Source organism: Leucoraja erinacea, chromosome 4 (genome assembly GCF_028641065.1).
Source record: "Leucoraja erinacea ecotype New England chromosome 4, Leri_hhj_1, whole genome shotgun sequence".
In the NCBI taxonomy this organism is placed as follows: domain Eukaryota; kingdom Metazoa; phylum Chordata; class Chondrichthyes; order Rajiformes; family Rajidae; genus Leucoraja; species Leucoraja erinaceus.
This window is the reverse complement of record NC_073380.1, coordinates 65644582-65661757: the sequence shown is the minus strand read 5'-3', so window position 1 is coordinate 65661757 and position 17176 is coordinate 65644582. Positions and strand designations below refer to the sequence as shown.

The following is a 17176-nucleotide window of genomic DNA, read 5'->3' as shown; positions in this document are numbered from 1 at the left end:
ATGACTGGTGTACCATGACACCCAGGTCTCGTTGCATCTCCCCTTTTCCTAGTCGGCCACCATTTAGATAATAATCTGCTTTCCTGTTTTTTGCCACCAAAATGGATAACCTCACATTTATCCACATTATACTGCATCTGCCAAACATTTGCCCACTCACCCAGCCTATCCAAGTCACCTTGCAGTCTCCTAGCATCCTCCTCACAGCTAACACTGCCCCCCAGCTTAGTGTCATCCGCAAACTTGGAGATATTGCCTTCAATTCCCTCATCCAGATCATTAATATATATTGTAAATAGCTGGGGGTCCCAGCACTGAGCCTTGCGGTACCCCACTAGTCACTGCCTGCCATTGTGAAAAGGACCCGTTTACTCCTACTCTTTGCTTCCTGTTTGCCAGCCAGTTCTCTATCCACATCAATACTGAACCCCCAATGCCGTGTGCTTTAAGTTTGTATACTAATCTCTTATGTGGGACCTTGTCGAAAGCCTTCTGGAAGTCCAGATACACCACATCCACTGGTTCTCCCCTATCCACGCTACTAGTTACATCCTCGAAAAATTCTATAAGATTTGTCAGATATGATTTACCTTTTGTAAATCCATGCCGACTTTGTCCAATGATTTCACCACTTTCCAAATGTGCTGCTATCCCATCTTTAATAACTGACTCTAGCAGTTTCCCCACTACCGATGTTAGACTAACTGGTCTGTAATTCCCCGTTTTCTCTCTCCCTCCCTTCTTAAAAAGTGGGGTTACGTTTGCTACCCGCCAATCCTCAGGAACTACTCCAGAATCTAAAGAGTTTTGAAAGATTATTACTAATGCATCCACTATTTCTGGAGCTTCTTCCTTAAGTACTCTGGGATGCAGCCTATCTGGCCCTGAGGATTTATCGGCCTTTAATCCATTCAATTTACCCAACACCACTTCCTGGCTAACCTGGATTTCACTCAATTCCTCCAACTCCTTTGACCCGCGGTCCCCTGCTATTTCCGGAAAATTATTTATGTCTTCCTTAGTGAAGACGGAACCAAAGTAGTTATTTAATTGGTCCGCCATACCCTTGTTCCCCATGATCAACTCACCTGTTTCTGACTGCAAGGGACCTACATTTGTTTTAACTAATCTCTTTCTTTTCACATATCTATAAAAACTTTTGCAGTCAGTTTTTATGTTCCCTGCCAGTTTTCTTTCATAATCTATTTTTCCTTTCCTAATTAAGCCCTTTGTCCTCCTCTGCTGGTCTCTGAATTTCTCCCAGTCCTCCGGTATGCTGCTTTTTCTGGCTAATTTGTACGCATCATCCTTCGCTTTGATACTATCCCTGATTTCCCTTGTTATCCACGGATGTACTACCTTCCCTGATTTATTCTTTTGCCAAACTGGGATGAACAATTTTTGTAGTTCATCCATGCATTCTTTAAATGTCTTCCATTGCATATCCACCGTCAACCCTTTTAGAATTAATTGCCAGTCAATCTTGGCCAATTCACGTCTCATATCCTCAAAGTTACCTTTCTTTAAGTTCAGAACCATTGTTCCTGAATTAACAATGTCACTGTCCATCCGAAGAACTCAACCATATTATGGTCACTCTTGCCCAAGGGGGCACGTACAACAAGACTGCTAACTAACCCTTCCTCATTACTCAATACCCAGTCTAAAATAGCCTGCTCTCTCGTTGGTTCCTCTACATGTTGATTTAGATAACTATCCCGCATACATTCCAAGAAATCCTCTTCCTCAGCACCCCTGCCAATTTGATTCACCCAATCTATATGTAGATTGAAGTCACCCATTATAACTGTTTTGCCTTTGTTGCACGCATTTCTAATTTCCTGTTTGATACCATCTCCAACTTCACTACTACTGTTAGGTGGCCTGTACACAACACCCACCAGCGTTTTCTGCCCCTTAGTGTTTAGCAGCTCTACCCATACCGATTCCACATCCTCCAAACTAATGTCCTTCCTTTCCATTGCATTAATCTGCTCTCTAACCAGCAACGCTACCCCACCTCCTTTTCCTTTCTCTCTATCCCTCCTGAATATTGAATATCCCTGGATGTTCAGCTCCCAGCCTTGGTCACCCTGGAGCCATGTCTCCGTGATCCCAACTATATCATAGTCATTAATAGCTTTCTGCACATTCAACTCATCCACCTTATTACGAATGCTCCTTGCATTGAGACACAAAGCCTTCAGGCTTGTTTTTACAACACTCTTACCCCATATACAATATGTTGAAATGTGGCCCTTTTTGATTTTTGCCCTGGTTTCATCTGCCTGCCACTTTTACTTTTCACCTTGCTACCTATTGCTTCTACCCTCATTTTACACCCCTCTGTCTCTACGCTCACACATTTAAGAAACCCTTTCCCTTTAACTCCATCCTCCACTATCCCATTCGACACCCCACCCCCCTTATTCAGTTTAAAACCACCCGTGTAGCAGTGGCAAATTGCCTGCCAGAATGCTGGTCCCACACCTGTTAAGATGCAATCCGTCCCTTTTGTACAGTTCCCCCTTACCCCAAAACAGATCCCAGTGATCTAAGAATCTAAATCCCTGCCCCGTGCACCAGTTCCTCAGCCACACGTTCAGGTCCCGTATCTCCCTGTTCCTGCTCTCGCCAGGACGAGGAACTGGAAGCAAACCAACCCTGGAGGTTCTGCTTTCAACAAACCAGAGATAACAACCCTGGAGGTTCTGCTTTTCAACATTTTTCCGAGCTCTCTAAAGTCGCGCTGCAGAATATTCTTGGCTGGAATGCGCTCCCGTGTGGGCAGCGCGGTGCGGGGCTGAGACGCTCTCGTGTGGGTGGCCCGGTGCGGGGCGGAGACGGTGCTCCGGTGGCTGAGGCGGCGTACTGGCGGCGGCGACCTGAATCCGGGGCTGGCCGCGGGCCAGTGGACGACATCGTCGGGAGCTCGCAGGTCACAGGCTGGTGCCTGTTTTCCGGAGCTCCCGTGGCAACAGCTGCGTCCGCTGGACTGGAGGGTGGCAGCTTCGACCACCCCCGGGCCACGGAGCTTGAACCGCGGGACTGACTTACCATCGCCCGGTGGGGTATCGACTCAGCGCAGAGGGAGAAGAGGAGGGAAGAGACAGTAACTCTAAGACTTTTGCCTCCATCACAGTGAGGAGGTGCTTGGTGAACTCACTGTGGTGGATGTTAATTTGTGTTTATTGTGTGTTGTTATTATTATATGTATGGCTGCAGGCAACAACATTTCGTTCAGACCGAAAGGTCTGAATGACAAATAAAGGATTCAATTCAATTCAATTCAATTTACATTTCTGATCTCTTATCTTAAATCTGTGCCTTCCAATGTTTTATTTCCGTGCCCTGGTAAAAAGACTGATTATCTATCCAATCTATGCCCCTCATAATTAAAGATGAAACATCTGAGAGGTCACCCCTCATCCTCCTATGTTCCATTGGGAATAAACCCGATATATCCAACCTCTTCCTTTGACTCCAGCCCTCCATTCCAATCACATCTTGGTGAAACTCTTCTAAACTCTCTATTGCTAACATGCCCTTCATATACATGATACATCGTCAGATCCTCGCCTTAATCCAAATGTAATGAACACACTTCAAAGACACTGAACATAAATGCTTTGGTTTATTTGTCCTCCATTCCTTTACATTCTGGCAATATGTGGTCCCCTGACCTAATGCTTGAGCTGTCTCTACTCATGAGTGGCTCTCCTTTCTCATCGGTGACCACAAATTCAACCATTGTGTGCTTATCACCTGCTTGGTCCTCTACCTTGAAACATCCAACTGTGTGGAGTGGTTTCAATGATGATGTACAAGGATACAATTTCTTCTCTCACTTTTTTGAAGAGCATTTTATCTTATTCTGTTTCTTCCCACAGTGCTCTATCAATAACATTGCTATCACTTCCTGAGTTTTGTACAATGTCTACTTCCACACCTCCAATTCTCACCTGCATCTTTACGTACTTATTGTTGATAGCAAAAGCATATCCTGCATCCATTTGTGTTTTGGCACATTACATTCACTCTAACATTCATCAACGCCGTAAATTTTGATGGTATCCATCTCTCAGCCCATTTCTTCCTCCAAATCTATATGTTTTTCCATCATCTCTCTTTGCTTTGCCTGGGGTTTGACACTTTATTGCAAAATGGTCATTTTTCCCCACGCTTTCTGCATGTTTGACCCCTGGCAGGGCAGCATAAATCGTTGGCAAAATGTCCAAAATTCCCTCATCTAAAACACTCACAGTCATCTACAACTTTGGAATGACCCTTACCATGTCCATGTCCCTTGCTAATGCCTCTAGATGTAATCTTGTTAACTTGGCTTCCTCCATTTTTATTTTTTTATTTTTATTTATTTATTTTTTTTTTCAATTATTAAAAAATAATATTTACACTACAATAAAACAAGCCAGAACCCACCACCATAAATACAATACAAACATATATCCATAATAAACTGTTATACAATTATGATACAATCCTTATTGAGGATACATTCAACACCCTGCGGAGCCCAGCGGTCCCGGAACTCCCTCAGGGTGCCCACATGGCTTCCTCCATGGTCTGAAACTGGGTTTCCACAGCTTCAAATTGCGTGACAGTTATCAGTGTGTCCATTAATATTGGCATGTCTCCATTTTCCCAACATCTTGTGTCTTAAGCCATTTGATTTGCAACTTTGAACAACCTGATCCCTGATTTGATTCTCCAATTTAGTTCCATAGTTGCAGCCCTCAGAAACGCGACGCCATCTTGTGGCAAACTGATTTTCCCCCTCTCTCTGTTCCGATTGCCGGAATACATGTTGTTGAAATGTAGCATTTGTTTGTACCACATAATATAGCTTCAAAGCAGCAACAGCCATTGTGTAATTTGCTTTTCCTCCCTTCTCTGGAAGTGCTTTGAAAGTTTCCTGAAATGAAACTCCAGCACTGTACAAAAACAATGCTCTCTGTTGTGTGAGCTGCACCGGCGTTGCTCCTTCAACAAGCAATCCAAGACCGTCTGCATCTGCATCAAATTCCTCAAGCCATGCCTCAAACCTTGCACTCACAACACACCTCCCCATTCGGGTTGAATTAATTTAAACTTCTAATTCCAGCTGCATCATTTTAGACAATAGACAATAGGTGCAGGAGTAGGCCATTCGGCCCCTCACCGCCATTCAATGTGATCATGACTGATCATCCACAATCAGTACCCTGTTCCTGCCTTCTCCCCATATCCCCTGACTCCGCTATCTTTAACAGCCCTATCTAGCTCTCTCTTGAAAGTATCCAGAGAACCGGCCTCCACCGCCCTATGATGCAGAGAATTCCACAGACTCACAGCTCTCTGTGAGTCTGTGCCATATTACGCCAGATCTGGTTCAAAAGTTCAACTACACATTTACTAGTTCATCCTTGTCGCCAATGTCAGATCCTCCTCTTGATTCGAATATAATAAACACACTTCAAGGACACTGAACATAAACGCTTTGTTTTATTCGCCCTCCATTCTTTTACATCCTGGCAACATGTGGCCCCTGTACTTTCTGACTCAATAGTACCACGTGATACATTTAATATGACGTCATTTACCATGACACTCCTGTTGTGAAACCAATTTAATAGCAAAATATATGTTGAGTGTGACATATTTAGAGAAGCCATGAGATTTTGTGTAACTCAACATTACCTAAGCAAAGAACAACAACAGCAAAATGGAAAACCTTAAGGAAAATAGTCGAGGCTCTGTGCATAACTGAGGAACTCTATAAAAGTTATTATTACAACAGATACATGGATGGCATTAAATATAAAGTTGTATGTAATTATATCTGTCTTCACATCCAAGTGTCAAGTATGCAAAGTGTTGCTTTGCTCTGAGTTTTGAAGAGAGTGACTGCTTAGAATACAGCATATTTATAAAATAGAGTATATGAAAGGTCAAATGACGGCATGTGTGCGTAATGGTGCAGGCAACATGTTCCGAGCCAATGCAAGTTTATTTGAATCGGTATTTTACTTGGATACCTGACTGCTTTAAAGTTGCTTGTATGAATTAAATGGTTGTTGCTTGAAAGTGATCTGTGTCACATTTGCATTGCAAATGTTTCAAAACAGAAACGGCATGTGTGCGTAATGGTTTTGAGCATGGCAACATGTTCCATGAATATGACGTCATTTACATACTCGTTGAGGGTTGAGCGGTTTGTACTCGCTAGAATTCGGTTTGTACTCGCTAGAATTTAGAAGATTGAGGGGGGATCTTATAGAAACTTACAAAAGTCTTAAGGGGTTGGACAGGCTAGATGCAGGAAGATTGTTCCCGATGTTGGGGAAGTCCAGAACAAGGGGTCATAGTTTAAGGATAAGGGGGAAATCTTTTAGGACCGAGATGAGGAAAACATTTTTCACACAGAGAGTGGTGAATCTCTGGAATTCTCTGCCGCAGAAGGTAGTTGAGGCCAGTTCATTGGCTATATTTAAGAGGGAGTTAGATGTGGCCCTTGTGGCTAAAGAGATCAGGGGGTAGGGAGAGAAGGCAGGAACAGGATACTGAGTTGGATGATCAGCCATGATCATATCGAATAGTGGTGCAGGCTCGAAGGGCCGAATGGCCTACTCCTGCACCTAATTTCTATGTTTCTAATAATGGTTATCTGACAGGCATATTACAGAACTGACTGATAGCAGAATAGTTAGATTAACAGAGGAAACCTTGCAAATAATTGAAGAATTATTGGTTACATTTAGCCCTTTGTGGAGTACTACTAGGGTGCTGAACAGTCAATGTGTTATATGTATTTAATGCTGCACCCTACTGCTTTATTTTTGTCTTTTCCGCTGACTGGTTAGCCCGCAACAAAAGCTTTTCACTGTACCTACCTAGGTACACGTGACAATAAACTAGACTAAACCTTTTAAATATCATAATCTGAGCAAATCCAAGCTATATTTAAGAGGGAGTTAGATGTGGCCCTTGTGGCTAAGGGGATCAGGGGGTATGGAGAGAAGGCAGGTACGGGATACTGAGTTGGATGATCAGCCATGATCATATTGAATGGCGGTGCAGGCTCGAAGGGCCGAATGGCCTACTCCTGCACCTAATTTCTATGTTCTATGTTTCTATGAAATGGTAGAATTTTAAGTCAGGCTTTGGAGAGGCTGAATGCTCCTTCCAGAACAGAAGCAACAGGAAAAGTACTGCTTAAGGCTTCACCCGAGGACTTCAGATGCAAAGCACTGACATTTCTTGATCCCCTTTTGACTAACTGTGTGAGAGCAGTCCACAAAAATTGATCTCAAAGAAAGCTTTCAGAATGTGAGTGATGATTTTAGTGCTGATAGGACCACAATCATAGACATAAGACTTGGAAAAATTGTCATGTTGCAAATGGGCATAATCACATTTTTTAGAGAGAAATATCTAACCTGGGAAAGAACTAATCATATAAAAATTGAACACCATTTTCGGGAGCACTGTATTTCTGCTGATCAAGACCCACTTGTTTGGTGCAAGACAGATGAAAGCCATTACAAGGAAATCAGTTGACAGCAAGACTCGTGTTTGTCCCCATTATGTCAGTTCCAGCATGAAGCATGTTCTCCACTGCAGAGTATATAATCATTGCACTCTGCACTTCACCGTGAAGTGCACTTAGAGTGAAGTTGTGCTTTGCACTATTTTTAAACAACCTAGATATGTTAGTCAGTGTATGTATGGGTTTTGAAGTGTTAGACTATTTTTAGCCGTGGAGGTCTCGGGCACTAAATTAATCAAAATTGCCATGCTTGCAAAAACAGCCCAGGTTTTATATTCAAACACGGGTTATACCACATGAATAATGCGGATGAGTCTTCCAAATGTGTACTTCCTTCTAGAGAAGTGAAGCTCAGCTTTGTATCAGCTGGAGCTTATACAGCTGTCTTCAGACTATTGCTGGCTGAAACAGGAATGGATTACATTTTGTATGACATAAATTCTGCATAAATAAATATTTACCAGGAAAGCAATACTGTATATGCTTTTTTCTCGTGTTGCCTATTTTCTGATAAAATATTATCCCACAGCACATGATTTCTGCAGATTTGGAATTATTCCAGTTTCCAAAGCACATTAACTTAGGCTAGTTAGCCCCACATTCTAAATTTTTTAGTTGCAATGACACAGTTAACTAATACGTGGCAAGCATTCCCCAATATACCCCCCAACGAAATCTCTCTTTTTCACCCTTCTTCCCCTCTCCCCAACCCCCCACATCAGTCTGAAGAAACCTGAAACGTTGTATTTATAAGCGAGTTCGGTATTCCGAAAAACGCTCGGAATCATGGGATTTGTCAAAGGCCATTACCATAAAGAAAAAGGGATAGACTGGACCAGCGGAGATACATTCTCAGCATCTGCACGCACACAGACCCGTGCCTCATCCGCAGCCAGGATTGAACCCGGATCAAGCACTGCCATACTGCCACTGAAATGTCCCTGTGTTCCCCCCCCCCCCCCCCCCCCCCCCCCCCCCCCCCCCCCCCCCACATGCCGATGACCAGCGCTCGGCCCCCCGCCGGCACTGGACAAGGAGAGAGGCGCAGCCGGCGGCCCCCCGGAAGCCGGAGCCAGTGCATCCTCCCCGGGCCGGCTGCCAGCCTGGCCCGACACCTCCGGCTGCCCCCGGATAGGGAAGGTACACCCGGGAGGGAACGGGGGCGGCCCAGCAGCAACTCAACAGCGCCCGCAGCGCCAGAGACCATGGACCTCGACCTCGTTCACTCACCGAAGCATAAAGCAATAAAAACTGCAAAATAATCTTAGCTTTTAACAAAGGAACAATAAATACAACTAATTCATAGTTTGAAAGCAGTATTTTCTTGCCTAGAAGAATCAAAGCTGGAAATATCGGATGAAATGTGTCCACAGCTCCACTGCTTCCACTGCTATGTTAATGCAGAGTGGCCTTTGACCTGGGCATGCGCATTCGGAATGTCAAACTCGCTTATTCCCTCCGCGGCATTCCTCCAGCCTTTTATATTTTGCTCAAGATTCAAGCATTTGCAATTTCTCAAAGCTCCGTTTGCAGAAGTGTTGGCTAAAATAACTTAAATCATTTAATTGCATGTATTCCACCTGCATATAAATTGAAAGTTCATAATTCAGCAGAAACAATTATAGATTGAAATGTCGTGTTCATTAATATTAACTGCAATAGTAATTTTATCTACTCATCACAGTTCTTGAAGATCATTATAAACTATTTTGTATTCCTTTTCCTGGATATTGCTTGCATTGCATAACAAATTACACTTTTTTAATTTCCCTTTTAGGATCCTTCAGACGGTTTGGCTTTTGAAAGATCGGTAGCTCGTCACTAAGGAAAATGGGCAAGTATTATTCTGGTACCTTTTGAAAATTTACTTTTCCTCCACATATGGTAAATCAAGGTGCTATAAAATAATTATAATATTCTAAACCTGGAGATATCCTGAGAACTAAATCATATTTTACTGAATGTTCATATATGAATTTGAATGAGAGATAAGCATATATTAACCTAAGTGTGATATACTGTTATAATGCATGTTTCCATAACACATATCTCATATAATGAGAAAGATGAATCAGGGCAGCCTTATTCGCATTACGCGGGCCGATTTGTTAAGAACATGATTTTGATCAGGAACTGGAGAACCACTTGTAAGTTACTTTGTAAATTGTCAAGCAGAAAAAATGCTGTCTTGGACTTAATGCGAATTCCCAGCAGTAATCAGACACCAGTCTCTTCAGAACAAAGCTGCTACTTTAACCATGGATGGCCATTGAAATTGACAAGCAATTGCTTGCATTAAGACATGTACAATGATACTCTGTTGAATAATGTAACATGCAGCCTTTAGTAGTTTTAGTTTTCAGTGACTTGCCATTTTTTTTGCAACACAAGGTTTTTTTTGGAGTGCAACTCTCGGATTATAGCAGGACTACCTGTATTAACAATCCAGAGAGCATGACTCAGACTTTGGGATCAGTGATGAGTCACCATTGTTCAATGTGAATCAACAGGAGCGGTTCCCACCATTGACTTTGTTTCCCTGAGTGAGTGGCTATGGGGTGGAGGGAATTGGTAGGAGGGGAGACCAGAGGGACCGTAGGCTGTTGTAAGATTCAGTGGGTTTGGGGATTTGGTGGAAGAAACAGAGGAATGTGGGTTGTAGCCATTGTAAAGACCATTGTGGGATGGGGACAATGCTGAAAGCATGGAGCGAGAAATAAGAATGATCACAGAGGAAGTGGGGGTTGGGAATGCTCGAACAAACAGATACAGGAATCCTGCCTTTAAATTAATGGAACCAAGTTCTGACTCTATGGTAAAGAAAGGTCAAAGGGTCCTTGCATCACTCGCTATCATATCCCTTAAACACTGGCTTGTGTCTCTCAATCCAATCATCTCCACACAGTGTGAACTCTTCCGCCCCATCTCCCACACATATCTCCCAACATTCTCTGCTCCTGGAGGCTATCCTGTCCCACCCACCGGCCATACCCTGTGTGGCCCATCCCTCCCGCAAGTTTCTCCTTGTCATCCGTCCCTCTTGACTCGCTTGCCACTCCCAGCGTGTTCTTATCTACTGTCCTTTACAGCACATTTCCCAATCACTCACTCTGCTTGCTCCCTCATATATGCGTTTTCTCTCTATCTTTGTCTCTCTCTTCTTCTCTCTCCTAGTGTCTTGCATACTCACACACTGTTCTCCGTTACTCGCTCTCTTTCATGCTTGCTCTCTGTCTCGCTCTCTAACTCACTCTCCTCCCTCCATCACCCCACCCCTTTCCCCATTCCTGTCCACTTCCTGTACTCGGGCACTCTAGTTTCACCCTCCCCTCTTTAATCAGCCTATTGGTTGCTCGCTCACCCTCAGCTATTCACCTGCATGCTTATTCATTTTCCCCTTATCTTGCTTTTCTCCCCGAGGCAAACACTGGGCATCAACCCTCTTAGTGGGTTGGTCCAGCTCTTTATTGTGTCTATGTAGGAACGAACTACAGATGCTGATTTACACCAAAGATAGACACAAAAAGCTGGAGTAACTCAGCAGGACAGGCAGCATCTTTGGAATGGGTGGCGTTTCGGGTCTCAGTCTGAAGAAGGGTCACGACCCGAAACATTACCCATTCCTTCTATGCATATATGCTGCTGTCCCGCCGAGTTACTCCAGCTTTTTGTGTCTATCTTTATAGTGTCAAGGGCCTGTCCCTCTTGTCATTTGTGCGTCATGCATGTGGCGCGTGAGGATTTTAAGAATACCAAAATCCTGGTGCGCCGTGCGCGACCGCCCGTCACTGCCTATGCCACCACGTCTCACCACGCGCGCGTCGTGCGTTGTGATGCGTAAATGATGTCGCGCAAATAATGCCCAAGTGGGACAGGCCAGTCTATCTCAGTAAAGCCTGGGAGTCAGAGTGCATTGTGTCTGCTATGGTGGGCTGCAGTGTTATGGGCTATCTGCTCAAGTCATTGCAGTGAGGCTGGTGGAGTTTGTTGGGCACTCTGTGTGCAGGGAAGATTGGTATTGGTTTATCATTGTTAGGTGTAAATAGGGATGAAAAACATCAATACTTTTGTAGTACATTGGACTTTTGCATTTTCATCGAGACCAAGTTGTACCTTTAACTGATTTGTTCCGAATGTTTAATTACCTACTTTCTTAAATGTTCCCTGATCAATCACAGCCGTTTGAAAATAGAACATCGAACAATAGTAATATTTGGTTTTCAAATATTTGAAACTGAGTTCTGGGTTTTTAAATTGCAAACTTAATTGTATCTGCTTTGCAGTAGCCTCTGCCTCACAATATAGAAATGTGATAATGGATACTAACCAATTTGTTCTACGGGATGAATTAAATATTTCTAATTTAAAACAATGTGCTTTGATTTAAACTGATATAATTTAAATGAAACAAAGAGGTTTTTAGCCAATATTATTTTAACATCTTGTAGATGGCGAAGAAAGGGCTTATGGAGGCTGTGAAGGCCCAGATGCGATGTATGTAAAGTTGATCTCATCTGATGGCCATGAATTTATTGTGAAAAGAGAACATGCATTGACATCCGGCACTATTAAAGCTATGTTGAGTGGCCCTGGTAAGTTGTACGATTAATTAACAAAATCTTAATTTGGTGATAGCTGGATTGTATATGTTTGGGACTCTCAATCTCCTTGGTCAGGTTTTTTAAATTATTCCTTATCCCAAAACATGCTTCATTAATGAGAGTCTGTTTATCCCTTCACCCTAGATTCCTGGTTGAAATATTGTGTAATTCCCCAGTGTTGTGAAATAAAACATTTATTTTCACCTAGCCCACAGCTAACAATGGATCGTTTCCTTGATCATCGTTACTTTTTTGCATATCTTTAATTTCTTTGTTCTATATCTCCATCTATATCTCGTTTCCCTTGCCCCTGATTCTCAGTCTGAAGAAGGGTCTCGACCCGAACGTCAGCTCCTCCTCTCTGGAGAAGTTGCCTGTCCCACTGAGTTACTCCAGCATTTTGTGTCTATCTTCGGTGTAAACCAGCATCTGCAGTTCCTTCCCGCATATTTATTTGCAAGATGGGCTTCAAAAATCACAACATCATAAGGTCTGGCATTGAACAAGGTTTCTGTTTGATCAGTCAGTTTTTTTGAGTGATGAAGAAGATCCATAACACTAAAATATACTGTACAGGTCTTCTCCAGGTTCGCTCCATAAAACCATTTAAAACTCAATGTTTCCCAGTCAGAAATGTGGCGGCCTTGCAATATATTTAAAGAAAACTATCGATCAACCAAGGGCAACATGTTGTTGAACTTAAGGGCAGCACGGTACTGTAGCGGTAGAGTTGTTGCATTACAGCGCCAGAGACCCAGGTTCGATCCTGACTACCAGTGATGTCTACGGAGTTTGTAAATTCTCCCCGTGACAACGTGGGTTTTCTCCGAGATCTCTGGTTTCCTTCCACACTCCAAAGACGTACGGGTTTGTAGGTTAATTGGCTTGGTTAAATTGTAAATTGTCCCTAATGTATGTAGGATCGTGTTAGTCTGCGGGGATCACTGGTGCGAGATGACTCAGAGGGCTGAAGGGCCTGTTTCCACACTGTATCTCTAAACTAAACTAGTGGATTTAACTGAACCATTCAGGTATTGCCACGGTCCAAGCTCCCACATGGCACTAGAGCCAGCGTATTCAACCGCTGGTCTATCAAATACTGGTTCATATGTACATTAGTTGGGTATTTGGGGGGGGGGGGCAGTGTCCAAAAAAGTTTATGATGACAATTAATATGTTAATTCACTATTTTGATATTGGTTTTTGGTCTTTCAGGACAGTTTGCTGAAAATGAAACGAATGAAGTAAATTTTCGTGAGATTCCATCCCATGTGCTATCAAAAGTATGCATGTATTTTACCTACAAGGTTCGCTACACCAACAGTTCTACAGAGATTCCTGAATTTCCAATTGCCCCAGAGATTGCACTGGAACTGCTGATGGCTGCAAACTTCTTAGATTGTTAGAAAATAAAAATGTAACTTATAATCCAAAAGATGTTAAGCTTCTGTATTTAACTACATGCATAATTAATAAGTGACTTCAAAATGGTGTTGCATTTATGTCTGATAACTCACACCAAAATCTTTTCTTTTAATGGAGATGTATTTTTTTTCAAGCGTTAAGTAAAGATAATGGGAATTCTTTAGTTTTGTATATTACATGAATTGGACGTTTTCTTCCATCTCATAATGTTCTATATTGGTGTGCAGATGGTTTCAGGCTGTTAACTTTCCCAAACTTTCAAGAAAAATGAACAATTGTAGCCCCAAATATGCATACTTTTTTGTTATTGTGTTGATACGGTTCCCAGCTGAATTTCCATCCGGTGCCCCTATAGAATTGACAAGTAATAAACTCTTAAAATACAGTAGCCACATTGTATTAGTATGTAACCTCGTTTGCTCTGCACCACAACATGAAGCTTCTATCGTAACTGAAAGTTTAATCTTCCTGTGGGTTGACAATCAGTTTATTTTATGTATCTTTCATCCGCCACCTGGATGTGCTATTCAATGAATGTTTAATGAATTGCCATTTCTCTATGTTTGTGCAAACATAGCATTTTGTTCAAAAAATTTATTTCTGTGATGTTGTGTGAACATCTCTGTTTGCTTAACTATTTCAAAAATTATAATGGTGTTTTACAAAGGTGAAGGGGAAGAGTCGAGGAGGAAAGCAGGATCCCATGTTGTATTTTGTTCAGGATGGAACTGCAGATGCTGGAAAATAGAAGGTAGACATAAATGCTGGTGAAACTCAACCCGCTGCAGCATTTATGGAGCGAAGGAAATAGGCAACGTTTCGGCCTGAAACCCTTCTTCAGGGTTTCGGCCGAAACGTTGCCTATTTCCTTCGCTCCATAGATGCTGCCGCACCCGCTGAGTTTCTGCAGCATTTCTGTCTACCTCCCATGCTGTATTTGTCCAAAGTACTAGATAGATGTTTCAGATATGTTTATGTACTTATGGTGAGGTCTTCAGGTTGAAGAGGGTCAATCGTAAGGAATAGAATACATCTACTTTTACTCCCATTATCCGTGTCAGACATGCAGTTTAGTTTACAATAACTGCCAGGAAGAGGAATGATCTTCAATGGAAGTGGGTATCATTGCCAGTATTTATTCCCCACACTTAAATGTCCTTGAAAGGGTGATGGTGAACCACCTTCTTAAGCTGTTGTAGTATTTCTGGTGAATGTACTGCTATTAGAGGAACAACTTGAAGCCAGTATGGTAAGGAATGAATGCATCTTGAAGTTAGAATGGTAATCAACTTTGACGGGAGCATGTAGGTAGGGATGGAACATAAAACTGTATAACACAGAATCAGGCCCTTCAGACTACAATGTCTGTGCTGAACATGATGTTGTTAAACTAATCTCCTCTATTTGAACATGATCCGTATCTCTCCATTCCCTGCATATTTATTTGCTTTTAGATAGGCAAATGCCACCATCGTATCTGCCTCACCGCCACACCTAGCAACGTGTTCGAGACAGCCACCACTTAGATTTAAAAAAACTCGCCCCGCACATCTCCTTTAAACTTTCCCGCACATGTGCCCTCTAGTCTTTGACATTTCCTTCCTGAGGCGGAAGATTCTGACCGTCTATCCTATCTGTTGCCTCTCAATATACTTTTATCAGGTCTCCCTTCAACCACTGACTACAGAGAAACCTATCCAAGTTGTTTCTACCTTTCCTTACAGCAAATACTTTCTAATCCAGGGAGCATTCTTGCAAAGCTCTTCTGCACACTCTCCAAAGCTTACACATCCTTCCTGGAATGGGGCGATCAACATTTATTTCCAAAGTTGCATCATGACTGACAGACACTTATACTGAATGCATTGATGGGTGAAGGCAAGCATACATAATACTGTTTTTACCAATCTATCTACTTGCGTTAACTCTCTCAGGTTGTTGTGTGACTTGGACGCCAATATCCCTCCGTACATCAATGCTGTTAAGCTTCTTGCCATCACCTGTACTTTCGCTTTGCATCCACCCTCCCAAAGTGTAGCACCTCGCACTTGCTCAAATTAAGTTTAATCTGCCATTTCTCCCGCCCATCTCTTTATTTGTCCTAAATCCTGCTGTATCTTTTGACAGTCTTCCTCACTGTTCGCAACTCCACCGGTTGTAGTGTCATCTGCAAATTTACTAACCGAACCGTCTGCTTTTATGTCCAAGTCGTTTAAATGTACATATGCCAAGCAACAGAGGCCCCAGCACTGTGCCCTGTGAAACATTACTGGTCATAAATCTCCAGCCAGAGGTTACTAAGCAACTGTTGCCCTGATCCTTCTCTGTGACAGGAGTCACAGGTTTAGAGGTGGTTCTGATGGGGCACCTAGGCTAAGTAACTGCAGTGCTTTTTGCAGATGGTATATACTGTTACAGAGATAGGTTGAATAAGTTAGGTCTTTATTCTCTGGAGCGCAGAAGGTTAAGGGGGGACCTGATAGAGGTCTTTAAAATGATGAGAGGGATAGACAGAGTTGATGTGGACAAGCTTTTCCCTTTGAGAATAGGGAAGATTCAAACAAGAGGACATGACTTCAGAATTAAGGGACAGAAGTTTAGGGGTAATATGAGGGGGAACTTCTTTACGCAGAGAGTGGTGGCGGTGTGGAATGAGCTCCCAGTGGAAGTGGTGGAGGCAGGTTCATTGGTATCATTTAAAAATAAATTGGATAGGCATATGGATGAGAAGGGAATGGAGGGTTATGGTACGAGTGCAGCAGGTGGGACTAAGGGGGAAAAAATTTGTTCGGCATGGACTTGTAGGGCCGAGATGGCCTGTTTCCGTGCTGTAATTGTTATATGGTTATATTATATACTGCAGCCTTGGAATGCTGGTGGTGGATGGAATGGATGTTTAGAGTGATGGATTGGGTTCTGAGTAAGTGGATAGTTTGATCTGGAGGATGTCATGCTTCAAGCCTGTTGCTGAAAAATCACTCATCCTGGCAAGTGGTCAGTATGCTAGCATACCCTAATATGTGCCTTGTTGAATGGTTTTGCAGTGTGGAAACAAATGAGTCACTCATATCCAACCCCTGATCTATCTTACAACTACATTATTTGTCACTGGTCCATTTGAATTTTGGGACAATTATGACTCCTTGGAAGTTGATAATGGGGAACTTAGCAATGGCACCAGTATTCTGTGTTCTTGACGGTCACTTGCCATATATCAGTCCATCTCCTACTGTCGTCTAGTTTTTGCTGCATGTAGGAATGAGCTGCTTCATTAGTTGAGGTTGAGAATTAAATTGACATCGGAGAACTTTCCAACTTCTAATTTTCATGTTGGATGGAAGGTTATCGAAGAAGTAGATGAAAATGAGAGCCATTTTCTGAGGGACTTGTGTGCTGGTGTCTTGAGGCTGGGAAGATTGATCTTCAACAACCATGAATGTCCATTTTCAAGGGTTACTACGATAATTAGAGTGGTTTCCTCTTGGTACACATTGAATTCTGTTTTTTTTTGCCACACTAAGTCAACTGCTGCCTTGATATTGTGGGGAGTCACTCTCATTTCATCTCTTGGAGCAATGTTGGTAAAGGCCATGATCAAATCTAG

At 42.7% G+C, this 17176-nt stretch overlaps 1 protein-coding gene across 2 annotated transcripts in view; it reads left to right on the top strand.

The window, feature by feature from the left end:
• Positions 1-13960, top strand: part of eloca (elongin C paralog a) — a 31083-nt gene extending 17123 nt beyond the window's left edge. Inside the window, exons 2-4 of one of the 2 annotated variants that reach the window (XM_055634495.1) lie at positions 9324-9380; positions 11995-12138; positions 13363-13960. In XM_055634495.1, the coding sequence (XP_055490470.1) occupies positions 9377-9380; positions 11995-12138; positions 13363-13553 (339 nt within the window). In that variant the 5' untranslated portion in view covers positions 9324-9376 and the 3' untranslated portion in view covers positions 13554-13960. Of the gene's footprint in view, positions 1-9323; positions 9396-11994; positions 12139-13362 lie in introns of both variants that reach the window. The other variant, XM_055634494.1, reaches the window with a different exon arrangement.
• Positions 13961-17176: the final 3216 nt, after the last annotated feature.